Here is a 25,866-nt window from a genome sequence, read left to right on the forward strand (position 1 = left end):
CATGGGGTAGTATACATTATGAGGAAGCATGGGCACTCGAGAGGTCTATGGGAGGTTATTTAAAAATCAAGTAACCAGAATGCAGTAGTATGTATGGGATTACTCTGGATTACTGTGGTTCTAGCGTGTTTCCACAAATGATGTAATTGGCTAACTCTCCATACTTCATGTCCTCTCAGTAGGTTGTGCTTTCCCCAGAATATTCCTGGTTCCAAATGTCCCGACAGGGAGAGGTAGGAGAGGTGAGAGAGGACGCTGACCCACACAAATATTCTGTCTATACAGAGAGAAACAAGCAAGAATTAGATGTGAGTTGATTTGCACCATCCTAGCTCTCCCATTATAACCGTCTTGACGACGCGGGCTTTCCCGCAAGATGGAGAGGCGGCCTGATCCTCAGAATGATTCTCTCCATACAGAAGGAGACCAGTTGGAATTAGTAATACGGATAATCCTGCCAACCACGATATTCCTCCCATTGTGATCTTGTATGACACGACAGGTTTTATCTTCAGGCGAGATAGGAACAGAGCAAGAACAACCTAATCCAGAGAGCTATTCCCTCTCAACAGAAGAAAACGTGTTGGGATCACAAGTACGCGTGATTCGTGCTATAATTAGGCCTCACCTTTATAACCTTCCGTGGTTTCGCAGGTTCTCCGGCAGAGCGAGGTAGGGGGAGCAGTCGTCCAGAGTGGAGAGTCAACAAAGGAGCGAGAAGACGCTGACTCACACAGTGATACCGTCCATCCAGACAGACGCGAATCAGCATCGGTGGTACGCATGATCCACGCCACGATAATCTTCCCATTCTGACCTTGAATGGCATCACAGGTTTCGCCCCCAGATGAAGCGGAGACGAGCCGAAAAGACCCTGGTGAGCAGAGCGATAACCTGCAAATAGAGAGAAGCGACTCGGGATCGTATATACGTGCAGTTCGTACCACAATAATCCTCTCTTTTATGATCCTTTCACTATGCCACAGATTTTCCGACAGGGAGAGATCGGAGAGGAACGAGAGGACGCTGACTCGCACAGGGATTCTGTTCATGCAGAAAGGAACGGGCAAGAATCAGATGTGGGTCGATTTATACCATTGCGACCCACCCTTTATAACCGTCTTGACGACACAGTCTTTCCGGCATGAAGGAGAGACCGAGCAAGAAGACGCTGAGCATCAGAATTCTCCCCATGCGGAAGGAGACGAATTGATATCGGTAATACGGATGATTCTGACACGATCGTCCTCCCGTTCTGACCTTGTATGATACGTCAGGTTTCGTCTCCCATCAAGGTAGGGGCAGAGAGAGAAGAACCTGCTCCGGACTGTTATCCCCCCCAAACAGAAGAAAATGTGTTTGGATCGCAAGTGCGCGTGATTTGTGCCATAATTAGGCCATACTTCATAACCTTCCGCGGTTTCGTAGGTTTTCCAGAAGGGCGAGGCAGGGGACGAGCGAGAAGACGCTAAAGCGTACATCCCCCAGATAGCAAGCAACGAGTCGGAATTAGAAGTATGTGTCATTCACTCCATGTTAAATTACCGCTTGTAACCATCCATGGGCAGGTTTTCCGGTCAGAAGACGTAGTGCGGGGACGAGAAGACACTGTTCCGCAGAGTCATACTTTCCATATGGAAAGCGGAGAGTCAGAACTGAATACATGTGTGATTCACGCCTGCACAGATCCCCCTTCTGTGGCATCAGCTTCCGTATCAGAATCTTCCGTTCGGAAGCTTGACATTAAAGGCCCTTTACCAGTATTTCCGGGCACAAACCTTGAACCCCGCAAGACTGGTCTATTTTCAAAGTTATCAAAACTTTTTCGGAGACGAAAATCTCCTCGGGGTACCCAAGAGCAAAAACGGGTTTCGCCGGAGATCATGCAAGCTGCGAAATTCAAAAATGTGAGTCCTCAACATCATACGGCTGGAGGATAGTCGTATATAGCCGCTGGTAGTTGCACCTATTAAAGAAGACAGACGCGAAAGGCAGCCAAGCAATATGGGCCGGGTAAGTTGCTCTGCACTCTACTTACTGTTTGTAGTTCTCTAAGGTCTTCTTAGGGCCGCCACGTAACGTCTATGGGAGACGGGAGCCGGCATTCGATTAGACACAGAGATAGTCGGAATAGCATCGACACATCACTATATCGGGTAGGCGGCTCTGCATTCGGTTTGCTTTTCGTAGATTTTTTACACGTTTGTAGTCGGACACCGCAACATTTACGGCGGACAACAGAAGTGGACAAACAAATGACGGAGAACATGGCGGATGCTGTTATGTGTGCTATTTCAAACGCAAGTCTGTCTTATTTTTCTCTTGTACTCCTCTGCTGATTGCGCGCAACAGCGTTGCGATCCCGTCGAGTTCGACAAAGGTGACAACTAGGCGTAACCGGCTTCAATATCGTGCGACTACGCACGAGGACCGCGTGCCATTCGCTGCAGTGATCCGCACAACTATATGTGATATTTCCAACTTCGTTCCATCGCCGACTTCACCGGCTCCTGCATTCCGTTCCCTGTCATAAACTATGCTATCTATAACAACCATACCCCATCATGCATATACCATACATATATCAAGCTCTTTGTAGAGATATAAAGAGCGTCACACAGTTATCTGGATATTCCTCGCTATGCTTGCTTTGCTTTGATGTGATATACACGATATACACAGGTTTTGATCGTTCCGTCAAATTAACAGATGTGAGTGCTGAGCACGATGTCATAGTTGAGAGCTTCAGGAATCAGCCCACACTACCTACGATGAAGAACCCGAGGTTTACAGCTTGATGGCTTAATCCCTTCAACTCTAGTGCAGTCAACTCCGTCTGTCCCCCCCTGTCCATCCGCCGTCTATATGAGACAGCTGAACATGTACAACGACGGTGCCCGCTTGGTCGTTCACCCAGTGATCCTGTGCAAACCTCGCCGTGGGTTGTCCAACAACGATAAATAACTGTCGCCATTGATGACAACAATCTTGACGATACCCCTCCCCGTGCCTAGTACACCGCACAGGTATCCGAGGGAGCATATGTACCCCAGCATGTTCTCCCGCTGTTCTCCAGAAGGCCTCAAAGCACTGTTCATACTCTTTACTTGAGTTTCGTGAGTGGAGGACTATCGTCCCTTCTGCATCGTATACTTGCATATACTCTGATAGTCTTCTTGCGACCTTCGTACCCACAATGTCTCTCCGCACGGACCACGTCCTCATCACCGGCAGCCTCAAGGTGTTTCCAAAGAGGACGTTGAGGACTTCTGGCTCAGCGAGCGCCCGAAGCTGTTTAACCCGCCTGAGATCATCAAGATCCTCAAGTATGAGCAAGTAGGAACGTGTTCGATATGGGTATCATCGATCGACGCCGAACTGGTGGCTTCGGCACGTCCACGCAGGCTCATGCTCATGAGGTCGTCTCCAACGCTCTTGTCGATTCTGGTTTCATCGTCGCGTCATTCGATGGGATGACTACTTCCGAAACCCTCATGGAGGTCTTCACGAGCGAGGAGTACCGCAAGACTGTCGGGGCCGAGTCCATGAAGAACTTCGAACGTGGCGGTCAGATGTTTTCAGCCAACTTTGCAATCATCATAGATAACCAAAGTGGGCGAGTTCTAAGCTTCCTCCGGACACGCAAGCTAAACCAGTGGACAGGCATGGTACGCCTGGGTAAAGGTCAACTTAGCGTGTATAGGGGGACCTCATTGTGATGCGTAGTCAATTTCATCATTGATGTGAATGTGTTGGATCATTCCGAGGGTTTTGGACTGGAAGTAACGGATCGCAGTAAGAGCAGAGGTGGGGAACTTGAACGTCGCAGAGAACTGGAACGTAATGATGAAGTATGATACTCCATAACCACGCACATGCACCTAGCCGTCGTGGTAGGTCGTTTACACCTTTGGACCAGTTGAGTTTGAGTGGGAAGTTGCGGGAAGACACGTGTAGAATATGGTCGTTGCGTCCCTTACAATAAAGTTATACTTCATGATACCCTAAGTGAGATCTGCGAAGACTTCGTGACTTATGGCAACACGAGGACGCCAAAACCGGTGATCTTCCACGAGGAATTGACTTACATCAAAGATATGCCACAGGCTGTACCTGTTGAATGTTGAACTTGCCAGTGGTCCCCAGCTGTCAACCAACAATAATTGGAACGCCTGAAAGCTTGTTACTTACCTCCCAAGGTTTGACAGGAGTTCACGGTGTTCCTCAAGAGATTTACCTTTTTCCACTTCCAGAACGAGAAACAGAAGCTTCTCTGAGTCCTGGGGCTTCGCGAGTCCGCCTCACTGTCTGGTAGGACGTTGACAAGATGTAAGACCACGTAGTGACGGGCGCTGGCAACTGATCATTAGTGCTTCTCGGATATTTCCACGCGCCAAAATAGGTGTCGGCTTATATAAATCCGATGGAGTGTCTCAGCTGGCAGTTCAACTTGTCTTCTTCCCCCGCCCCGTCTCCTTCTCGCTCGTTCGAAACAACGCACTCTTTCCAACTCACAGTCATGTTCTTCAAATCTGTCGTTTCTTTTGCTGTCCTTCTTGCTGCTCAGAGTACGTGTCCGTTATCTGTCCCATACATTCTCAGTCCTGTTGACCCATCGACGCCCTAACTTGTAGTCGCCGCCGCACAAAGCTGCAGTCGCACTTACACCGTTCAAGAGGGCGACACGTGCGACAGTATCTCTGCCGCCAACAACGCTTCCACGTATGCCATCCCCATCCACTTCACATAGTTGTTGTCTCACGACGATCCCAGGTACCAGGTTGCTGTTGTAAACTACGGGAACGTCGACCCCCAGTGTGACAATCTCACTCCCGGAGAGTCGATTTGCCTGGGCTTTGCCGGCGAAGACTGTCAGACCACCTACGTGGTGCAACTCGGGGACACCTGCGATGATATCTCCTCTGCTTACGGCGTCAATACCACCATTTTATACATGAACAACCCCCAGATCAACGAGGACTGTTCCAATATTTACGTTGGAGAGGTACGTTGCTTTTTTCGCGGTATTTTCGGGTGTTAGATTCTTGAAACAGGTGTTGTGTACCGCCTGTACGGTCGAGGTTCCCCCTGCTCCAGGTGGTTCTCCCGTTCCATCTGTTGTTCAACCTCCTCCAACAGCGGTTCCTGCCAACCCTTCAGGCGACGGTGGTGACGATGACGATCTCCCATGGTGCGATTAAGTGCGCTAAGGCCCTCACCCTCTAACTTCGTACGGCATTTTTTTCCGGCTCCTCTTGTTGCCCGGGTTATATTGGAGCCGGTTGTTACTTCTTTTTATTCAACTTTTTATTCTCGTCTTATACCCTTTCTTCTTCCGTTGAAGTTATTCCTTCGGTTTATTGGTATGTACTGTGCGACAACATCGGACGTTGGTGCTTTGTACGTACGAAGGGATATTGTAGTAGGTCCTGCGGACTACGTTACGGAGCGAGGTGGTAAAGGTCTGGTAACCGTCGTAGCAACCCGCTGTTATTTTTGTTATTTTTTTTGGGTGTTCAAGGCAACGACCACATGATTTGACAACTTTCGGACAATTGAGCCTCCACTCAAGTAACGACCAGGTACAACCAACTCTATGGAACCCTGTCCAAGACCGCAATTACATGTCTCGTAGGAGAAAGATTGCAGTCTGCGTGATCTAATAATCACTCCGGATGCCAAGACAACCTGACGGTGCCTTGGAATATTGCATCCCCTGGCGACGAGGATGCATATGCATATATAATCAGCCGCGGAGACAGAATGTCACCACGCTCTTTCACGATGCACTCATATTCCTCATCCCCTTGACTCCGTGTTGTGGCCCCAGCGATGGAGACGCAGCTGTACGCCTGCTAATCGACTCCGCAACGAGAAAACATCCTGGCTTACCGGAGCCCAGATAATCAGCCCAACAAGAGCATGTGTGTTGAAATGGGTCTCGCGGGTTTCGCAAAGATGTAGGTGGGTGTGAAGTAGATAGAGAATGTGAGTGACCACGAGATCGAGAACGCGACTGCGCAGAATAAAGAGTAGCCTGAGCAGGAGTCGAACGGGTGGCTAGGATGGACGACGGAGGTGGAGTACCTGACTGCCCTGATCGCGTGGTGGCCGCTACATTCATGCCCAGGCTTGAGTTCTTAGAAATACCATCCACAGGGTTAAAATCACCGTATGATTCGAAGTTGCATAGCTCCCCCTGTGGAGAAGAAAGGTACGCCACTTGTTCCCTGCGAAGATGCCCGTTACACTCGTGTCATATCACCACCGATGATAAGTATTGCACCAATACCCCTGATGGATGCTTGAACTACGTGAGTTCACGGCGGCGTTGGTTCTTTCTTACAGATCCAACGCAACACGGGGTAGACCAAATCCGATGGAAAACAACCGTTCTCTCCGACTAACTGGTGGCTGCTGTGGTCTTCGGAACTGAGTGCCGCCTATATTGTCTTTTGACGCTGTCGTCGTAGGCATCGCCCCACCCATTCCGCCCTGGGTGACCTGCGACTCAGCGTCAACGACCAGTCATCGCGATACACAGCGTCTTGAGAAAGGGAGTCCACGGCTTCTCTGTCCGACGTAACGTGATAGGGCAGACGTGTGATGCCGCTCTGGGATGAAGAGGGACCAGATCTTCCCCTCTGTCCCGTCTCTCTCCTTCCTGCATTCTATGTTCTTGATCAAAACTGGAGACAAATGCGTCTCGTACACTGAAATCACGATTTATGACGGACGTACTTTTCCCAGTGCATAATCTCTTTGATAAAATGCAATGCCATCGATCTCTTGTATTTCATCGAGAGCGAACTCTGCTACTCTGAATCTTGCATTCGTACATGGTGTTTCCCGTCTGGTATATCCGCAGGAGGATGGGATAGCATAGGATGTGCCAGCACGGCGATGGGGGGACAGTCATAGGCGCACCGAACAATGAACAAGCTATAGCTATGCAATGAACTCGATTCAGTTCGGGATACTCACCTGTCACTGACTCAGCACTGCTGACACTGTGGCAGTGCCCGCTGAACACACCTAGCAGGTGCGTTGATCGCGTGTTTGCGGAGTCTACAGCTCTACCAACCCTTCCCAATCGTCTACTCATTATTCTCTTCAGTCATACGACGCCCACTACCTCGCAGGACGTTTGAAAGCTTCCTTTTCAGTTGGATTTTCATTACTGCATTATTCATGGCTCCTGGGTGTTGCGGCATATTGCGGCGCCTACTGCAGCGCCCTCATCGATCTCTGAACAGCGGCGTGGTTACTCCACAAACGGGTATCGTTTCCACTGGCGACACTCAAACAGGTGCGCCTACTAGCTAGGAGAATATTTACTGGTCGGCGTTAACTTGCCCATGTTCTGCCCCGCCAATGCAGGTGGTCATGCTCTTGCACCAACCGTGGCTGTTCCTGCGCCTACCAGAACTACCTATCCGAATTCTCCTGTAGCCACTGTGGGATTTCCTGCCCTAACGGATGTTACTTCCCGTGCACATTCTCCCCAGGGCAGTGCGGATGATGCTGTCCCTCCATCAACTGCAGGGACACCCAAGGGCAAGTATTTTATGTGCGATAGTGGGGTGAAGTCTGATATCGTTAACTGGTGACAGCCTTTACTTATCGCATGGATCCCACTGAAGCTAGAAGCCATGTAAAGCGCATTAATCGTTTCCGTGTCCTCTTGATGGGCAGAGCAAATGCAGGTAAAACAACTATCTTGCAGAGGCTCTGTAACACAAAAGATCAGCCGGAAGTTTTCGATGGTGAAGGAAGGAAGGTATGTGGAACGTGCTGTAGTTCCCTGTACCTTATCAGTATAGTTGACCATGTCTAGGTTGAAGGTTCAGAGGGGGTGAGATCTTCCATCGCTAGATTGTATAGAAGATGGTATTGATGGCATTCAGCGTGGATACCACAACATCGAGTATGAGCTGGTGTTCGAGAGTAACCCTGGTTTTGTGTTTCATGACTCCTGTGGTTTCGAAGCTGGAAGCGAGGCACAGTTCGAGAAAATGAAGGAATTCGTAATGGATCGTGCCAAGACTCCCAAGCTAGAGGAGCGGGTACATGCTATCTGGTAAGAGTTTCATAGCTGACACCTGAATAGAGTGATATGTTCCTCATGAAGTGATTGGTCAGGTTTTGCATCCCATTGACTGACAACCACAGGATGGTCACAACTGCTGAAAGGAGGTTTTTTGATGGATGTGACACAGGTGGTGGTATGTCTACACTATGTCTTGTTATGCTTGCCTGTGTGGAATTGATGTTTTCATAGTGCCTGTGATTGTGTTGTTAACAAAGGCAGACACATTGGAGCTTGAGGCTATTAAGGAGCTTGAGGAGTGTGGATTAGGGATGGATAAGGCATGGATTGCTGAGATAGAAGGAAGGAAGTTGAAAGAGAATATTACTAAGGTTAGGGGGTGGTTGTATGATTTCCAGTTTCCACCCTGTGCCATCTTGCCATTGACAGGGAAGTGCTTTGTCATTGCCTTGATGTATAGCAGACTTAATCAGAGGTCACTTCAGGGATGCAACAAGAACATGCAGATTGTACTGCCCTACTGAAGTGTACAGCAGAAGCCCTCAATGAGGAAAACCTGCAAATACTTCTTATATCAACACAGCAGTCCAACTTAGAACTGTGCATTGAATTTGCTGTAATGAAGTAAGTTCTACAGCTGAAACTCTGACATGTACTGACAACATGAAGGGCATTGAAGGGATGCATAGAGCAGAGATTATACCATTGGGAGCCAACAAGACTAGCAGCTGCTCTGGCAATATGGTTTCCATATGTATGAAGGATTTCATGAATGGAGGTGATGAGCATACACTGACTTGCCAATTTCTGTCTTCTGGGGGATAATAGCAAGTGAGCAAAGGCATGGTGGGGTGGTGGATGTATGCTAACTGTGTTTTCTGATAGCGAGTAAGTGGAATCACAGCAGTAGGTGGCAGGTGTATGATGACCATGTGTCCTCCCACCCTTGTGTACCATGGGTTGATAGAAAGTGAGTGGGGTCATGGCAAATGGTGATGGATAAGTGCTGACTATGTTTGGTCCCACCCTGGTAAACATGGGTTGATAGTTAGTGAGTGGGTAGTAGAAGGTGGTAGAGGATGCATGCTGACCATATTTGCTCCTGCCCTTGTGGATCTGGGTTGATAGCAAGTGAGTGCAGTCATTGTGGGTGGTGGTGGATGCATGCTGACATATTTGCACCCACCCTTGTGGACTTGGGGATGATAGCAAGTGAGTGCTATGATGGTAGGTGGTACTGGATTCATGCTGACTATGTTGGCTCCCACCCTTGTGGACATGGGTTAATAGCAGGTGAGAGTGGTCATGGTAGGTGGTGGATACAGGCTGACCATGTTCAATCCTATCCATATGGACATGGGTTGATAGCAAGTGAGTGGAGTCATGACAGGAGGTGGTGGATGTTTGATGGCCATGTTTACTCTTACCCCTTGTGAACATCAATTGATAGGCAGTGAGTGGAGCAATGGTAGATAGTGAATTCATGCTGACCATGTTTGCTCCCACCCTTGCACATACATGTGGGTTATCAGTATGTAAGTGGAATCATGGCAGGTGGTGGATACATGTTGATGGTGTTTGGTCCTACCCATGTGAACATGGATGACAGTTTGTAAGTGGAGTGATGATAGGAGGTGGTGAATATGCTAACCATGTTTGCTATCACCCCTTTTGGACATGGGGTGACAGCAAGTGAGTGGAGTTGTGCCAGGTGGAGGAAGATGCATGCTGATCATGTGTACTCCAACACTTGTGAACCTGGTGAATAGTATGTGAGTGGAGTCATGGCAGGCAGTGGAGGATGTATGATGACCATGTATTCTTCCTCCTCTTCTTGACATTGGCTGATAGGGAGTGAGTGGAGTCATGGCAGGTGGATTCATGTTGACCTGTTTGCTCTGACCCATGTGGACATGGGCTAATAGATGGTAAGTGGAGTTATGGCAGGTGGAGGAAGATGCATGCTAACCATGTTTTTTCCCACCTGTTTGACATGGGGGGAATAGTTTGTGAGTGGTGTCCTGGCAGGTGGTACTGGATTCATGCTGACTATGTTTGGTCCCACCATGGGGTGACAGAAAGTGAGCAGAGTCCTGGCAAGAGGTGGTGGATGCTGACCATGTCTTCTCTCACCCTTGTGGACATGGGTTAATAGGAAGCAAGTGACATTATGGCAGGCTGTGGTGGATGAATGATGACCATGTTTGCTCCCACCCTTTTGAACACTGCTTGATAGTTTGTGAGTGGGGCCATGGCAGGTATGGGTACATGCTGACCATGTTTAACCCCATGCTTGTGGACATGGGTTGATAGGAAGTGAGTGACCTTGCAGTGTGGTAGTAGATAGATGATGACCATGTTTTCTTGCACTTTGGTGGCATGGATTGGTAGGATGTGAGCAGAATCATGGTAGGTAGTGGATGCATGCTGACCATGATTGCTTCAACCCTTGTGGACTTGGGTTGATAGTTTGTGAGTGAAGTCATGGCAGCTGGTGGTGGATTTGTGCTGACCATATTTACACCAACCTGTGTGGACATGGGTATAGCTGGTTAGTGCAATCATAGCAGGAGGTGGTGGATGCATGCTGACCATGTTTATTCTTGTCCTTGTAAACATGGGTGGATAGGAAGTGAGTGGTGTCATGGAAGGTGATGAAGGATGCATGATGAACATGTTTACTCCCATGCTTGTGGATATGGGTTGATAGGAAGTGAGTGGAGTCATGTCAGCTATTGGTGAATGCATGATGACCATGTTTGTTCCCACAATTGTGGACTTGGGTTGATAGTTTGTAAGTGGAGTTATGGGAGACAGTTGGCCAAGGTTGCATTGCTGACCATATTTACTCCAACCCCTGTGGCCATGGGTTGATAGAAAGTGAGGAGTCATGGCAGTTGGTGATGGATGTATGCTGACCATGGTTATTCCCACACTTGTGGACTTGGGTTGATAGTTTGTGAGAGGAGTCATTGCAAGTGGTGGTGGGATGCATGCTGACCATATTTACTACAACCCTTGTGCATATGGGTTGCCAGGAAGTGAGTGGGGTTGTCACAGGTGGTGGTGGATGCTTGCTCATTGTGTTTACTCCCACTCTTGTGGACATGGCTTTCCAGGAAGTGAGTGGAGTCATGACAGCTGGTGGATGCATGATGACCATGTTTTTTCACACCCTTGTAAACTTGGGTAAATAGCCAGTGAGTGGACTTATGGTAGGAAGCAGTGGATGAATGATGACCATTTTTTTCATACTCTTGTGGACATGGGTTGATAGAAGGTGAGTGGAGTCAGGCAGGATGTGGTGGATGCATGCTCATCATATTTCTCCCACCCTTGTGCTCATGTATTGATAGGATGTGAGTGTGGCCATGGTGGTATGTAATAGATGCATGCTGACTATGTTTGCCCCCACCCTTGTGGACATGGCTTGATACCCAGTAAGTGGAGTTGCAACAGGTGGAGGAGGATGTATGCTGACCACATTCTCATGGACTTGTGCTGATAGTGTGTGAGTGCAGTAATGGCTGATAGGTGGTGGTAGATTCATGCTCATGATGTTTGCTTCCACCCTTGTGGACTTGGGTTAACAGGTGGTAAGTGCAGCAATTATAGCAGGAGGTGGTGGATGTATGATGACTGTGTTTGTTCTGACACTTGTGGACTTGGGTTGATAGCGAGTGAGTGGAGTCATGGCATGTGGTAGTGGATGTATGCTAACTATCTTTGCTCCCACTCTTCTGGATATGGGTCAATCATAGTTTGTGAGTTGCATCATGGTCATTGGTGGTGGATGACTGGTGACTGTAGTTTCTCCCACCACTGTGGACATCACATTATGGGTTGGTAGGAAGTAAGTGGAATCATGGCAAGTAGGTCTGGGTGCATGCTCATCATTTTTCCTCCCATCCTTGTGGATATGGGTGTATAGGATGTGAGTGAAATCAAGATAGGCAGTGATGGATATGTCCTGACCATAGTTGCCACTATGTCCTGGGTTTGGTTTGATAGAAGGTTTGTTTTCCTGTGTGTGATTGATGTTTATTTTATAACCTTGTATAGTTTGTAAGTTCATTTCATGTAAGCATGCCAAGCATGCCAATGATCTGCCTTCAGGATGTAAGTAGCCCCTTGTGGATTCTGGCTTCAACTTTATCCTTCTCCATACAACCATCAGTATGTCAGTTGCTCTAACTTTGGGCTACTGCTGCTTCTAATTACCTCTTACAGCATGTATGAGTCCTTCATTCAATCTTAATGGCCAATGGTTACTAATGACATTTTAGTTGGTTTGTATCTATTGTTTCTCATCCACATTGCAAGCCATGATGGTCATGATATATATCCCAGGTGGTAGGTTCCATGATCTGTCTGTTAGCTATTTACTCTGACAAAGTTTCAAATACTTGATAGCCTCATGTATCACTTGAATCAGCTTCTGTGTCAATGCCCATGTTGTCAACAGCCTTGCCACCTTCAATGAGATATATTGTGGAGCATGGCATTGGTGACTCATATTTTCCCATTCAAAGACATACACATACATATACTTATCATTACAGGATCAATTTTGGTGGTTGAGTATTTGTACTTCTTGTTGCAAGCCAATGAGGGAAATCAAGATGACCTCAAACAATACTTGTCATTGGCTGTCAAGGAGTATCAGAAGTCAGGTATCCAAAAAAGAGTTGTTGATGACATTGCAGCAGCTCTTCAAGCACATGGTGAGAATGTAGAAGTTTTGTGCCCTATACTTGTGGATATTGCCAAGGCAAATCAGATGTGAAGCTATCATTTCTTTGTAAGTTAGACATGCTCAATTAGTTTTTTCAGCAAAGCAGCTGCCAAAATAGTGGAAAAAAAATGACAGAGTTTAATGTATCAACTACTTGATAGGGGCCATGTATTGTGAGTTCATATTGTTGCAGAATTCCATTCGTTGTTTCCTCAATTGGTATGTTGATTTAGCTCTTGCACTGTGTTACATGGTGCACAGCTTTTGTGTCTGATTTTCACCTTAGTCTTCCATCACAGCACCCCTGTATGTTTCCATTTCTGGACTCTGACTCACCCTCTTTTGTGGCTATTCATCTTGATGTGTCCTCTTGTGACAGCATGTGTTGTTACCCCCTATTTCCATTCATTTCTACCATATGTTGAATTGTTGGACTGTTTCTTCTTTTTTTGAGCCATCTTCTCTTTGCTCTGATGGCTCTTTACTTCCACCAGTAGTGTTACTGTCTCTTGTCTCACTGTTGACATGTGTAGTCATTGTTCAACCAATGGCATATTCCATACATACAGATGCCTCATGGTCTGGTCCCTTATGATATATAGTCTGATGGCTCAAGTATGTTGGAGTGAAACAGTCCCAGTCCTTGGTGGATTTGGGCATGTGACCACTTTGCTTAATAAGCAGTTAGAGTACACTTAGTTGTAATAAATTTTACCTTAGTCTTTCAGTACATCAGCAAAATGACCCTTTCCATCAGCCAAGGCTCCAGCACCTCCCAACATACACCACATAGTGTAGTCACACTTAGTCACAACACATGGGCAGCCTGTGTGCCAAAACACCAACACTTATATAGACCATGAGATGGGCCTGCCTAAATAGATTAGCTGGTACATGTGGACAGGCCCAAGGGACTAGAGTGAGAGCAACATATGTATGGGCCCATAAGTGCATTACCACAACATATGGGAGGGCCTGTGGTGGGTAAGGATGGGCCCATCTATGATTAGAATACAAAGTTGGCAACATATGGATGGGCCCAGGGTAATATCATTTATGGTGTCACAACATATAGACAGGCCCATTCATAATAAGCCATACCCCTGTTGCAACATAAAGATGGGCCCATCACTAATATCATTTAATAGAGTCACAACATAAGGTCAGGCCCTTCAGTAGTATTATTTATATTGTTGCAACATATGGATGGTGTAGGGAACAAGTTTGAGTCCCCTAGGAGAATTCATCTTGGTCAGGAGTTTAGGGGTTGAGGGACTTGTTTTGTTTCTTGCTTTTGTTTTCATGTTTGTACCACTGGACTTGGTGGCAAGCAGCCACATTGCTGACTAAGCACACATGCTGTGTTTGCACAAGTTCAGTTTACCATACAAGCAGTTCATGTCAGAGGCCCTCAGCAGCAGGGTGATATTGTCTCACATTTTGGTGAGTTTTTGAGGATAGTTTTATTACTTTGGGGAGTACCCAAAGGGCCAGGAGGACTGGCAAGAGGTTTAGTATAGCAGACAGCAAGCAGAGCTAAGTATTTGGTTCTTTTTCGCATTTTTACACTTTTTACTACAATTTGTTTCTCCAAAACAGGATCTCCCTTTTGGGTTGAGCACATACTTGCCCATTACTGACTAATTACTATTTATAGGTACCTTTGATTACCAATTCCTACATCTGGAGCCCACCACAAGGGGGGTTCTGTTCATTTTGGGGAAAGAAGCCACTGTTATGCCTGAGTGCAGTGACTTCTTCAAATGGAATAGGCATGAAGTGCACAAGGGGGAGTCTACAGGGCAAACTTGTCATTACCCCTATGGCTCAGTTATTGCTGAAGTCCAACAAAGGTTTGATCCTTTTGGTGGTCCCTAAGGTTGTCACATGGAGGAAGGAACAAGGATGAAAGCAAAGGGATGAAGCTGAGTTGCAAGCTATTGAAAAACTGAGGATACAGGACGAAGTACTCCAGACTATATACCTGTAAGTATGAGTACCATACCAGTCATGCCCAGACATGACATGATGCATATCCACAGTAATCAACAGAATGATCAGTCAAATAAATAAGTCAGGCAGAGTCATATGGTGTCAGATGATGGGGATAGTCAAGGGAACAAAGGCTATACTGACTGTGCCATCAATGTGCAGTGAGGAGCCAGACACCAGAGCTATAATACAACAAAAGAGCAATATAAACGAGTCAGAGGCAAGTCAAAAAGTAAGAAGACAACATGTCATCCATCAGAGAGGGCAGTGGAACACTGGATCAAAGCATAGACCTGGTCTTGACAGGTATTGGAAATACCTTGACAGCAGGAGATCCAAGAGAGCCTTGAAGCATATGAACCCCTAGAATGGCAACAATTATTAGGGACATGACAAGGCATGTGACACACATGACCATGAGAAGTCGAAAAAGGAAAGACCCCTAATGCAGGCATAACATCACCCCCCCTCTAAGGTCCTCAGACCCTTGAGGACGGACTGGGCATGTTGGTGGGGTGTGTGGAAAGGGGTCGATGAGTAGTATAGATGCAGGAACAAGTGTGTGAGGAGATGGGCAATGATGGTGATGGAGTAGGCAGTTCCTCGAGGGCCAGAGTAAAGTGGGAGCCATGTCCATTGCAGCATGACCAATGTCCCAAGTAATGGCACTGGAAGCATGCATGTTGATAGAGGACATGGTCTGTGGGAATGGGGGACTGCCCTCCAAGGTAAAACCAAAGTTGGTTGAGAGGGATGGGGACAAAGGGAGTAGCAGGGAGAGGGTTGGTAGAGTGGACAGCATTATGATACTGTTTGTGAAGTCTGGCCCATGATGCATCCTGCAATAATACCTCCCAAGCAGAGTTGTGAGTACCAGTCCCAAGACAAGAACCAACCTCCTTATACAAGTCTCCTGAGTTGATGAAATGCAACTTGACCTTCCTCCAGTTGTCAATCTTCTCTTGTTCCACCTGCCTTTCTTCACAAGAAACCAATGGTTCCTCTTGTTTTGGGCAAATCCAATCAAGAAGTTGGGAAGCAGGTGGGGCAAGGAACTTGCTGATCTGTTGATGAAGAAGATGATGATATGCTCCACCCATGATGGCTTCTAAAAGCTCCAAAGATCCTCATTCTAGCATGTTGATCATGATGACCTCTGAAAGTGGGGTGGTGCCACTGAGTTTCCTAGTATGTATCTTTGAGACAGCACAGTTGATTACATCTGTTGCTCTGTAGATTTCAGACAACATCCCAAAATATGTAACCTGTTCTGGTGTGCACCTGTCAATGTGGTCCCCATTGTTGAAGAGGTCAAGTGCCCTAACAACATCCAGGTAGTCAGCTGCTGAGACTGGTAGTCTTGGCTCATCATTCCTGGCAAGGGCTGTGGACACAAGGAGATCAAGGGTGGTGTGGTGTGTTCTGTCAGAGTAGGTGGAGAAGGCAGTGTGTAAGTTGGCAGATTCAGGAGCATCAGAGGGACCAGCCTTGGCTGCTCAACTATCAGTGTCATTGTCAGCTCTCTCCTTACCCTTTCCCTTTCCCTGCTGGTTACTGTCCCCTCTAGGGGAGACTCTGGCCTTGGGGGCAGGGACCCTCTTAACCAAGAGGGACACATGTGGACATGGTCAGAGAGGGCAGGCGACAGGGGGTGATGTCAGGCAAGGCTGCAAGATGGGGGACAAGGGGTACAAGTCAGGAAAGCTGGCAGTGGTTGTTGGAGGTGAGGCTGGGGCATAGACAGTGATGGGAGGGATGAACAAGTTGTCCCTGTTGGCTGCAGGGTCATAAATGGATTCTGTGAGGGGGAGGCCAGCATAGTCATTTTCAGTGTTTATGGAGTGAGGGGAGTCCATTAGTTTTGAAGATGGCAGGCAAGTTTGTATTGGTTGAGTGCTTCAGAGGCATGGTCCTTTATATGTTCCTCCAGCTCCCAGGTATTTGATGAATGAGGGAACCCTTTCCACTTGACCAAATACTTCCACTTACTGCTGTGACCATCAATCTTGTGATTAATTATGGACTTGACCTCCCATTCAATTTCATCATCCACAAGTCCTGGTAGAGGCATTGTGGGTGCAGCACCATAAGTATCATTTTTGGTGAAGGGGAAGATCTGAGAGGCATGGAAGATGGGGTGAACTTTCCAGGTGGACAGAAGGTCCAATTGGAAGGCCACAGGTGACATGACCTGAGTCACCTCAAAGGGGCCAAGATGTTGGGGCACAATTTTGTCACACTGGTTCTTGATGCGAAGATGCCTGGTATCCAGGAGAACTTGGTCTCCTACCTTGGGCATGACATAAGACCCTTTTGAGTGCAAACGCATCAGATCCTGTGCCTTTTTATGTGCAAGAATGGTGACATTGTGGTTTGAGGCCAGTCTTTCCAACCTTTCATCTACTGAGGGGACTGCAGTGAGTCAAACTTCCAGATAGGGGGAGGGGTCATATCCCAGGAGCAACAAGAATGGCATCATTTGATGGACAGAGTGTACCTGTGAGTTGTGGGCAAACTCTGCCGAAGGGAGCCTGGCAGCCCAAGAGTTTGGGGCCTTGGCAAAGTACAGGCATAGATATCCTTCAACCTCTTGGTTGATGTGCTTGCTTTCTCCATTAGTCTGGGGATGGTAACCTGTTGAGAGTTTAGCTTTTACCCCTATCACTTTGTACAGTTCCTTGGTAAAGGAAGATGCGAACTGTGGTCCACGATTGGAGATTACTGATTCAGGGACACTGAACTGGGAATAGATGTGTTGATGAAACAGCTGGGCAATTCCAACAGAGTCAATTGTTTTATGACATGGAACAAACAGGGCAGCTTTTGTCAGCCCCTGATTGACAACCATGAGAATCAAGTTGTATTTTTGTTCTCCTGAGACTGGGAGATTGGTGATGAGATCCATGGAGATTTGTTGGAATGGGAATGTGGCCTTGGGCATATCATGGAGGATGACAGGTGGTGTAGGTGGATGAGTCATGACCTTAGTGGTCTGACAAATGGGGCATCCTGCCATGTAAGCTCATATATCCTTACCCATACCTTCCCACCAGACCTCTTTTTGCATCTTTGTGAACATTGCCTTCTGTCCGGGGTGTCCTGCTGACTTGTGATTGTGATACAAGCGCATACAGTGGTGGTGATCTTTGGGGGGAATGTACAGATGCATGGTTCCAAATCATTTTGTTCCATCTTCTGTGATAGTAACATTATCTTTTGGTTCTGGATCTGTAGAATCCTTTTTTGTGTTGTTCTTGACACGTTCATACAGTTCCACAGACACAGCGTAAACTCCCCATGCTCCTTTGGCTAATTTCCTCAAAGGGTGAGCATCAGGCAGCTGATCCTCCTTTGACATTTCCTCAGACAGGTGAGAGTACAGCTTTGAGTTGTTTTTGGAGTGCTGTATCCATGCCAGAAGATGTCCTATTCACATGAGGTGGTTAATTTTTAGATGTTTTTGTATTTTTGTAAGGGAAAAGGTGGGAGAAACAAGGTGAACCCAGGAATCCACCCCCTCCAAAAGCCAAAGGTTCGGGGGAAGGACCATGGCCACTGGGGCAGGCTCCTCAGCAGTTCCCTTCTGAGAAAGAGTGTCAGCCGGCACCTGCAGGCAACCAGCCTGCCAGGAAAACCAGATGGGATAGGACTGGATAGTGGCAGCCCAGTGGGCCTGCCAAGGGGTGAGCTGTTGAGGCTTGTGGTAGTACTTGAGGTTCTTGTGGTCAGTAAAGACCACTGTAGGTTTGACTGGGGAAAGCAGGTAGGGGTGGAAGGCCTTGAGGGCCTGGATGACAGCCAGCATTTCCAAGTCATAGACCTGTTAATGTTGTTTGGCACCTACCAAGGACTGAGAAAGGTAGGAACATGGGTGCCACTCATTGTCAACTCCCTTCTGGGCTAAAATGGCCCCAGTTCCGAGCTTCGAAGCATCAGTGAACAGTGTGAATGGCTTCAAGAAGTCGGGGATGGTGAGGACCAGAGAGGAGCATAACAAAGATTTCAACCTTTCAAATGTGGCATTGCATTCTGGAGTCCATTGGTAGGAAACCCCTTTCTTGGTAAGATTGTGAAGGGGTCTAGTGACACTTGAAAAGGAGGGGATGAATTTTCAGTAGAAGTTACAGAATCTGAGGAAGCAGCAAAGTCCCATAAGATTGTCAGGGGCTTCCCAAGTACTGATGGCATTGGTCTTTGTTGGCAAAGTCTCCATACACCCTTTTCCTATTATCATTCTGAGGAATTCTATTTCTTCAGCCTCAAAGCAACACTTGCTGATCTTGAGGCACAAACCTTCCTTTTCACAGATCTTCAGGAACTTGCAAACCTGTTCCCAAAGTTCTTCTTTTGTCTTCACATGGATAGCTACATCATCCATGTAACTGACCTGTTTTCCTTGTTGAGATTCAAAGGTCTTATCCATGTACCTTTGAAAAGAGGGTGGTGAGTTGCATTGACCAAAGAACATTACCATGGGCTCAAACAGCCCTCTTGGTGTTATAAATTCTCCTTTCCATTCATCACCCTCTTTGACCTGTAGGTTAGTAAAACCCCATCGAATGTTGAACTTAGCATAATACTTCAACTCCACTAGCTTGTCAAACAGAGCCTGTGCATTAGGCAATGGGTGTGTGTCTGGGATGGTGAACAAATTGAGGTAGCAGTAGTCTTGAATTAACCACTTCTTCTCATCCTTCTTCACCACAAAGAATACTGGTGCCACTTGAGGTGATGTTGATGGTTGAATCTTTTTGCATTTGAGGTTTTCATCCAAGAACTCATCTAAAACTTCAAGTTCATCAGGAGACATCAGATATACCATTGCTTTCTTCAGCTTGAAGTCTTCATGGAGTCTGATCTCATGATCTAATCCTGGCCAATGTGCCAGGAGTGGTATGTTGTCTTCTGCGAACACCTTGGTGAACTCCTTGTAGATTTCTGGAAGCTTGACTTCCTCTTTTCCTGCCACCAAGGCAGCCTTGAGTTCTGTAGACAAAGTAGTCTTGTTAATTTTTACTTCAGGGGTTTCACCTGAAACCAGTTTTACCACTTCCAAGGGAGGATTGGAAGATTCCTTCATACAACCCAAATCCATAGGATTTAACAATACCTGTCCAACCAAGCATGAGCTTCCTTTTAGGGGTACATACCCATCATCCCAACAAGTAATCTTGCCAGTTTCCCAGTTCATTCTTGGTTTGAACTCCTTCAGGAACAGCATTCTGAGAAGAATGTGTTCCTTTCCTACAAGGGGCCCCACATAACACTTGACCCTAACTGTGTGCTCCTTGATTTCCATCTGAAGGGTTACCTTGTGAGTTACCCATTCTTCATCCTTGCCAGTGAACAAGGTTGTCTTGAACTTCTTTTCAACCTGAGAGGTTGGAATCTTGAGTTTCTGGACCATTTTCTCTGAGATGAGGGAAACTTCAGTGCCTCAGTCAATACAGGCCCATATTCCTGCCTTGAAGTCCGGTAAAATGACCAACCCAAGAGGAGAATGAATTTGCATATTTGATTCATCATCTATAGAAGTACATTTAGCAGACAAAATTGAAATGGGACTGACTGATGCAGGAGATTCATCAGTCCCCTTTAAAAACCCAACAATTTCTTCTCTTCTGCATTAGCCTCATGATCTCTGACATAAGCAGTCTTCGTGCCATCTTTGGCTAATACAATGCGGACATTAGACAGTCGAGTCTTGACCTTGATTTTACAGTCACATTTGATGTGACCCTTGGCTCCACAGTTGAAGCACTTAATTTCCAAGCCAGAACATCTAACGTTCCATTTGCATTTATCGACATCCATTGCATCAGGATCTCAGGAACCTCTGCAGCAATGAAAAAATTTGCATTCATACCATGATTCCTTCCCTTCTAGGATATGCTTTGTTGTGATCATGGTTCAAGCTTCTCCTGCACACTGTATCCACTCTATGACTGTGGAAGGGGCACATCCAGAATTGAGAACCCAGTTGTGATACTCCTTATTTAATCCTTTTCTGAAGAGGATCCCTGCTTCATGTGATTCTTCCTTCAGTTGAGCCTTGTTGACAAGCCCTGTAAACTCAGCAATATACACTTCAAGTTCTCATTTGCCTTGTTGGATGTCTGAGAGACATAAGATTGCGAGGGCAGTTTGATCTCCCAACTCAAAGGTAGCCTTCAGTCTTTCAACAAACCTTTGAAAGGTGTCAGTGTAATAGATAGTGCTGTCAAGCATCTTGTTTTCATTTTGATAGTTCTTGGTGAATGACATGGTGGCACCCTTGGTCATGTATGTGAGTGTGAACAAAATCTTGAGGGACTCTGTGTTGTAGATGTGCTTGTTAAGGTTCAAGTATCCTTCGACCTGCATAATCCAGGTCTGAAGCCCATTGTGGCTTCCATCATATTCTCTGGGACACCTGACATTAAACTCCTGACCTCTGTTGGGTGGGTGGCTTGAGTAGTCATCATCTTCATTGGCTTTGGCTTTTCCCTTACTGCTACCACCAGTGGATAGCTCTGGGGGTACAGCCTTTCCAAAGTTCCTATGATACCATTCTCACAAAGCCAAGTCAGTAGGCGTACTTGTTGGGAATGGGTCGCTTGTAGTTGCATGCATTGCCCAGTGAAGCTCCTCCACCATTATGACTCTTTGTTCTTCCAACCTCTGTCTCAGTTCCTCTTCCAAAATGGTCCTCAGGGGCATTTCAGGAACCAAATCTCTGTGACCAATTGCCATGGACATTTCTTCTTGATTGTGAGCTTCTTGTTCTTCTTTGAGGACTGATCTGAAAGAAGTCTTGGACTTCTGATTGTCTTCTTCTTCTGAACTATGTGTGACTTCTGAATCCCTAAACTGGGATAGATAAGATAACTGGGGGTTAGTGGCAGGTACTGAAGGACTGAGTCTTCCTAGTGGGATGGGTGGTAATGGTGGATTTCTACTGAACCCAAGTGGATTAGGATGAGGAGGGACTGGTGGTCTCAATTTCTGAGAGTTAGACACTTTTACAGATAGTGACAATGAAGGCTGAGGGAGGATTTATTTCTCAAAAGAAACCTGTCAGCATAAGGGTGTTTGATGGTGTGTGAGTGACTTTACACATAGGGAGACATGAGCACTGGCTCTAGGGAGGTGATCTATTAAAGCCTAGTGGCTGCCTGTAGAGCAGTGAACTTGGTTAAGGGTAGAGGGGTGCTTCTCAATCTCATCTGATAAGCAGACAAAGGTGAGTCAGTTTTTACATGTAGGGAAACCAGCGAGCCTTGTAAATGGATAGAATGGTTTGTTGAAGTTCAGTAACCAGGGATGAGTAGACTTTTGTGAAGAGGTCAACGAGTCCTGAAAGCTGTGCTGAGTTTCTTGATTTTGTTATGCCCAAGCACAGTGACTTCTTCAAATGGAATAGGCACAAAGTGCATGAGGGGGAGTCTACAGGCTGAACTTGTCATTACCCCTATGGCTCAGTTATTGCTGAAGTCCAACAAAGGTTTGATCCTTCTGGTGGTCCCTAAGGTTGTCACATGGAGGAAGGAACAAGGATGAAAGCAAAGGGATGAAGCTGAGTTGCAAGCTATCAAACAACTGAGGATACAGGATGAAGTACTCCAGACTATATACCTGTAAGTATGAGTACCATACCAGTCATGCCCAGACATGATGTGATGCATATCTGCAGTAATCAACAGAACGATCAGTCAAATAAATAAGTCAGGCAGAGTCATATGGTGTCAGATGATGGGGATAGTCAAGGGAACAAAGGCTATACTGACTGCACCATCAATGTGCAGTGAGGAGCCAGACACTGGAGCTATAATACAACATAAGAGCAATATAAATGAGTCAGAGGCAAGTCAAAAAGTAAGAAGACAACATGTCATCCATCAGAGAGGGCAGTGGAACACTGGATCAAAGCATAGACCCAGTCTTGACAGGTATTGGAAATACCTTGACAGCGGGAGATCTGAGAGAGCCTTGAAGCATATGAACCCCTAGAATGGTGATGATTATTAGGGACATGACAAGGCACATGACACATGTGACCATGAGAAGTTGAAAAAGGAAAGACCACTAACACAGGCATAACAGCCACCACTTTATCACTGCACAAAAATTTTTCTGGATTAGGCTTGGACAAGCTAAGTGTTCAGAATTTTGATTCTAGTTACAGTCTACACTCAGGAATTTAGGAAATTTTCGGAGCTATTTTTTGAGCAGCAAATGTTGAGCAAGTGTCTAAGTTGAAGATCCCTTGAGTCAAGAAACAAATATGAAGGCAAATTAATAGTCGATTTTCTGTGAAGAAGCCATGAGAATGTGCCAGAGGAACTCGAGGGAATGCCACCAAGGCATTTGAGGGATGCACCATGGTTCTCAGGGTGTGCATCTGACCTTTTTATGTATTTTGAAGAGGTTCAAAGTCTTTGCAAGCATGAGAAATGCTTCAATGACCAAGAATGGGCAAAATGGGCTTGCTGGTATGCAGGCAGTGAAGTTGCTGACTCATGGTATGGTTTTTTGAATTGGCCCAAATTCATGGTGGCCATTGCATGTTTGTATACTGGGTCCTGGAAATTGGATCAACAGCATTCAAGAAGTGACCTTTACAGCCTTGTTGACAGCTGAGTGGGGAGAGAGATTCATACAGAGGAGGAGCTGATGAACTACAGACTTTATTTTCTAGATTTGGCAACATATCTACAGGTTTCAAAGCAACTTGAGGCTGATGAACTTGAAGACCTCTATTTACAGGGTTTTGACAAAGAATTTTGGCATGAAATTGTGTTGAAAATGCGATGTGACGATCAACAGTGACATTCTGACAACCCATGGCCCATGGACCAAGTAACAGCTGTGGCTACAAAATTGCTACAGAAAGGATCCACTCAGAGCGACCTCAGAGAGGCACAGAACAGTACATTTGGTCACAAAGTGACCAGGAATTGAGTTCGGACAAGCAACATCTACCTATGAAGTGTTTTTCATCTACAGCTACACATGACTTGCTGACAGCCAATATGCAGGGATCTACAGAATTATCAAGATACATAGAATGTGAGAAAGTGCCAAAAATGGCTTCAACAAGTTGTGCACAGCCACACAGTCCATCTGAGAAGTCAAAGAGTGAAGACTGAAGCCCAGGCAGGCTCATCAAAGCAGTGGCAGCAGCCTGTTTCAAGACAAAAGAGTTGTCTTCGAGCACAAATGAAATACTGACTACCAAGTTACAGGTAGCACCAAAACTCCAGCAAGTTGAACCTGTAGTAGTGGAAGAACTACTCACAATGAAGGTGCCAATTGAATTTGAGGCAAGTGAGCATGCTCAAGGGGGTTTTTCATTTCATTCTCACCAAATTTCTCAACTAGCTACTGATGCTTTCAGTTTAAGATGTTGAAGTCTCAAAGAAAACACCATCAAGGTTCCCACAGTCAGTGAAGAGGCTCAGCAATTGGCAGACAAGTCACTTGTATTGAAGATTCTGCTCGAGTTTGAAGCAGAGAGGCTCAAAGAACACATGAAGCCCACAGGAGTTGAAGTCAAGCAGCTTGAAATGCTTGCAAGCAGCCTTGAGGCAGAGAGGTTGGTGTATGGAGAAACCACTGACTCACACAGGGTGCTGAAGCACATGAATCATACAAAGGCAAAGGTTATAGCAAGAAGGATCAAGATTGAAAGGCTGTTGACATCAGACATACAAAGGAAGCCACCAGAAGAGGTTTTGCAAGTTGAAATATTGAAGCATGTAGTGAGGAATGCCCTTGCACCTGAAGAATTCCATGGCCATGCAGTGTTGGCAATAGATGTTTTATTTGAGAACCCATTGAGAGTATTGATGTGCACACTCAGTATTAGGACTTGTGCAGAAAGTCCTGCAATGTTGACTAAGCAAAGTCATGTGATTGCTCTGCATGTCAATGCCACACACATGCAAGTAACACTACATACTGATGACTCTAGTGTTATAGACTGACTACTCAAGACCACTACAATTGCAGGATATGAAGAATGGGGCAAAAGGTGTACTGTGCATGAGGTACTGCAGTTATGAGTGATGGCAACCAGAGCGAGGGCAACAGCAGCATCAAACAGAGTGACAGCAACAATGATGACAATGTTACTTAGTTCGAAAAATTTGCATGTGGCGATGCTGTGGGAACTTCCTTAAAAGGAAAGACCACCCTCAGGCAGGTGGGCAGGGAGGGGGTTTGGGCATTTGAGTGGGCCCTGCAGGGCATCACACTGTCAGGGCTTGGGTGGGATGGCTTGGGAGGGTGCCAAGGAACTCTGTTCACATCCTACATGTGTTTATATATGCTCTTAACCAACAAAAAGTGGGAAATTTGCATCAGGAATGGGTTGTAAAGTGCAAAATCCATTGTAAAGTGTGCTGAGTCACTTAGCACTGGGAAATTTGCAGCCAGATAAGCAAATTTTCCCAGGTGGAAGGGCAGCCCATGCCAATTTTTTTGCAAGTGCACATTCACACACACACAGCTGAGCCTGAAGCACAAGCACCACACATGAGGCATGATCATGTGACCACTTCCCATGCCCAAACACCACTCATCTAGCAAATTTGGGCAGGTCTCTTTGCAGAATACCCATTTATGTCATGAATAATTACATGGCCAACATAGAGTGGCTTCCAGTAGCATTGAATTGAGTACAGATGTACAGGCAAGGGTTGTGCACAGCCCACAAGTCTCCCAACCCTCACTTTCTTGCATGTGCACCTTCCACTTAGTCAGTGAATTTGCAGTGGCTGTAAGCACAGCCACCTGCAAATTTTTTGGAATAAACATACAAGATAGGAAGTGCCATGCTATGGAAATGGAGTGCAAGGAGTGCAGGTACTGAGCTCGATGGCTCAGAGGTTCATTTTGACTTTGGAATGCTTTACTTACATCTACATTATTCTAGTGAAAATGGCTATATATGACAATGTGTGAGCAATGTCCAGACAATCATGATACAAAGAATGATGACAATGATGCTTGGCACAGGATGATGGCCATGTGAGGAGAAATTCAAAGTTCTACAGAATATTGTACAGAAGCTACTGGGATTACAAGCAATAGCAACAAAGACAAGGAC

At 46.3% G+C, this 25,866-nt stretch overlaps 7 protein-coding genes across 7 annotated transcripts; 6 read left to right on the forward strand and 1 right to left on the reverse strand.

Moving 5' to 3' along the window:
• Positions 1-230: 230 nt before the first annotated feature.
• Positions 231-2,253, forward strand: F5J12DRAFT_552366 (uncharacterized protein). Its single transcript, XM_051740033.1, has 9 exons — positions 231-595; positions 655-777; positions 835-936; positions 987-1,079; positions 1,135-1,218; positions 1,278-1,370; positions 1,429-1,515; positions 1,569-2,156; positions 2,210-2,253. The coding sequence occupies exons 1-8, from the start codon at positions 491-493 to the stop codon at positions 1,938-1,940; spliced, it is 1,059 nt and encodes a 352-aa protein (XP_051601985.1). The 5' UTR covers positions 231-490; the 3' UTR covers positions 1,941-2,156; positions 2,210-2,253.
• A 987-nt stretch (positions 2,254-3,240) lies between these two features.
• F5J12DRAFT_683938 (uncharacterized protein) lies at positions 3,241-3,563 on the forward strand (the record flags this gene model as incomplete). The annotated part of the gene is made up of 2 exons (XM_051740283.1): positions 3,241-3,336; positions 3,405-3,563. Coding segments are annotated over 2 exons (255 nt in total), but the record flags the coding sequence as incomplete, so codon positions are not given.
• Positions 3,564-4,519: 956 nt separating this feature from the next.
• Positions 4,520-5,201, forward strand: F5J12DRAFT_891110 (uncharacterized protein; the record flags this gene model as incomplete). The annotated part of the gene is made up of 4 exons (XM_051747454.1): positions 4,520-4,568; positions 4,635-4,722; positions 4,774-5,005; positions 5,055-5,201. 4 exons carry the CDS (start codon positions 4,520-4,522, stop codon positions 5,199-5,201), a joined length of 516 nt encoding a protein of 171 aa, XP_051601987.1.
• Positions 5,202-5,657: 456 nt separating this feature from the next.
• F5J12DRAFT_552242 (uncharacterized protein) lies at positions 5,658-6,932 on the reverse strand. The gene is made up of 4 exons (XM_051740032.1): positions 6,742-6,932; positions 6,351-6,689; positions 6,293-6,314; positions 5,658-6,230 (listed from the first exon to the last, which is right to left on the reverse strand). Exons 2-4 carry the CDS (start codon positions 6,487-6,489, stop codon positions 5,780-5,782), a joined length of 612 nt encoding a protein of 203 aa, XP_051601988.1. The 5' UTR covers positions 6,490-6,689; positions 6,742-6,932; the 3' UTR covers positions 5,658-5,779.
• A 110-nt stretch (positions 6,933-7,042) lies between these two features.
• Positions 7,043-8,938, forward strand: F5J12DRAFT_740372 (uncharacterized protein). Its single transcript, XM_051742016.1, has 10 exons — positions 7,043-7,309; positions 7,381-7,557; positions 7,614-7,780; positions 7,838-7,855; positions 7,908-8,080; positions 8,143-8,225; positions 8,282-8,479; positions 8,536-8,674; positions 8,720-8,804; positions 8,879-8,938. Exons 1-10 carry the CDS (start codon positions 7,192-7,194, stop codon positions 8,930-8,932), a joined length of 1,212 nt encoding a protein of 403 aa, XP_051601989.1. The 5' UTR covers positions 7,043-7,191; the 3' UTR covers positions 8,933-8,938.
• Positions 8,939-12,634: 3,696 nt separating this feature from the next.
• On the forward strand, positions 12,635-13,469 carry F5J12DRAFT_820836 (uncharacterized protein). The gene is made up of 3 exons (XM_051745278.1): positions 12,635-12,774; positions 12,884-12,958; positions 13,019-13,469. The coding sequence occupies exons 2-3, from the start codon at positions 12,927-12,929 to the stop codon at positions 13,236-13,238; spliced, it is 252 nt and encodes an 83-aa protein (XP_051601990.1). The 5' UTR covers positions 12,635-12,774; positions 12,884-12,926; the 3' UTR covers positions 13,239-13,469.
• Positions 13,470-24,055: 10,586 nt separating this feature from the next.
• Positions 24,056-25,134, forward strand: F5J12DRAFT_781659 (uncharacterized protein; the record flags this gene model as incomplete). The annotated part of the gene is made up of 4 exons (XM_051742580.1): positions 24,056-24,083; positions 24,201-24,662; positions 24,768-24,805; positions 24,895-25,134. The coding sequence occupies 4 exons, from the start codon at positions 24,056-24,058 to the stop codon at positions 25,132-25,134; spliced, it is 768 nt and encodes a 255-aa protein (XP_051601991.1).
• Between the last annotated feature and the right edge of the window lie 732 nt (positions 25,135-25,866).

Source organism: Pisolithus orientalis (genome assembly GCF_024613125.1).
Source record: "Pisolithus orientalis strain OTSU chromosome Unknown F5J12scaffold_8, whole genome shotgun sequence".
Taxonomy (NCBI): domain Eukaryota; kingdom Fungi; phylum Basidiomycota; class Agaricomycetes; order Boletales; family Pisolithaceae; genus Pisolithus; species Pisolithus orientalis.

Bases quoted from the DNA above. Each gene is read 5' to 3' on its own strand.
- F5J12DRAFT_552366 (XM_051740033.1), top strand. From the start codon at position 491: ATGACACGACAGGTTTTATCTTCAGGCGAGATAGGAACAGAGCAAGAA. The intron at 1,080-1,134 runs GTGGGTCGATTT...TTGACGACACAG, and splicing joins GGAACGGGCAAGAATCAGAT to TCTTTCCGGCATGAAGGAGA. The intron at 1,371-1,428 runs GTGCGCGTGATT...GCGGTTTCGTAG, and splicing joins AAAATGTGTTTGGATCGCAA to GTTTTCCAGAAGGGCGAGGC.
- F5J12DRAFT_740372 (XM_051742016.1), top strand. From the start codon at position 7,192: ATGGCTCCTGGGTGTTGCGGCATATTGCGGCGCCTACTGCAGCGCCCT. The intron at 7,558-7,613 runs GCAAGTATTTTA...AACTGGTGACAG, and splicing joins AACTGCAGGGACACCCAAGG to CCTTTACTTATCGCATGGAT. The intron at 8,675-8,719 runs GTAAGTTCTACA...GACAACATGAAG, and splicing joins ATTGAATTTGCTGTAATGAA to GGCATTGAAGGGATGCATAG.
- F5J12DRAFT_820836 (XM_051745278.1), top strand. From the start codon at position 12,927: ATGTATCAACTACTTGATAGGGGCCATGTATT. The intron at 12,959-13,018 runs GTGAGTTCATAT...ATGTTGATTTAG, and splicing joins CTTGATAGGGGCCATGTATT to CTCTTGCACTGTGTTACATG.
- F5J12DRAFT_552242 (XM_051740032.1), bottom strand. From the start codon at position 6,489: ATGGGTGGGGCGATGCCTACGACGACAGCGTCAAAAGACAATATAGGC. The intron at 6,315-6,350 runs ATCTGTAAGAAA...CCGTGAACTCAC, and splicing joins TCTACCCCGTGTTGCGTTGG to GTAGTTCAAGCATCCATCAG. The intron at 6,231-6,292 runs GTATTGGTGCAA...GCATCTTCGCAG, and splicing joins AGTTCAAGCATCCATCAGGG to GGAACAAGTGGCGTACCTTT.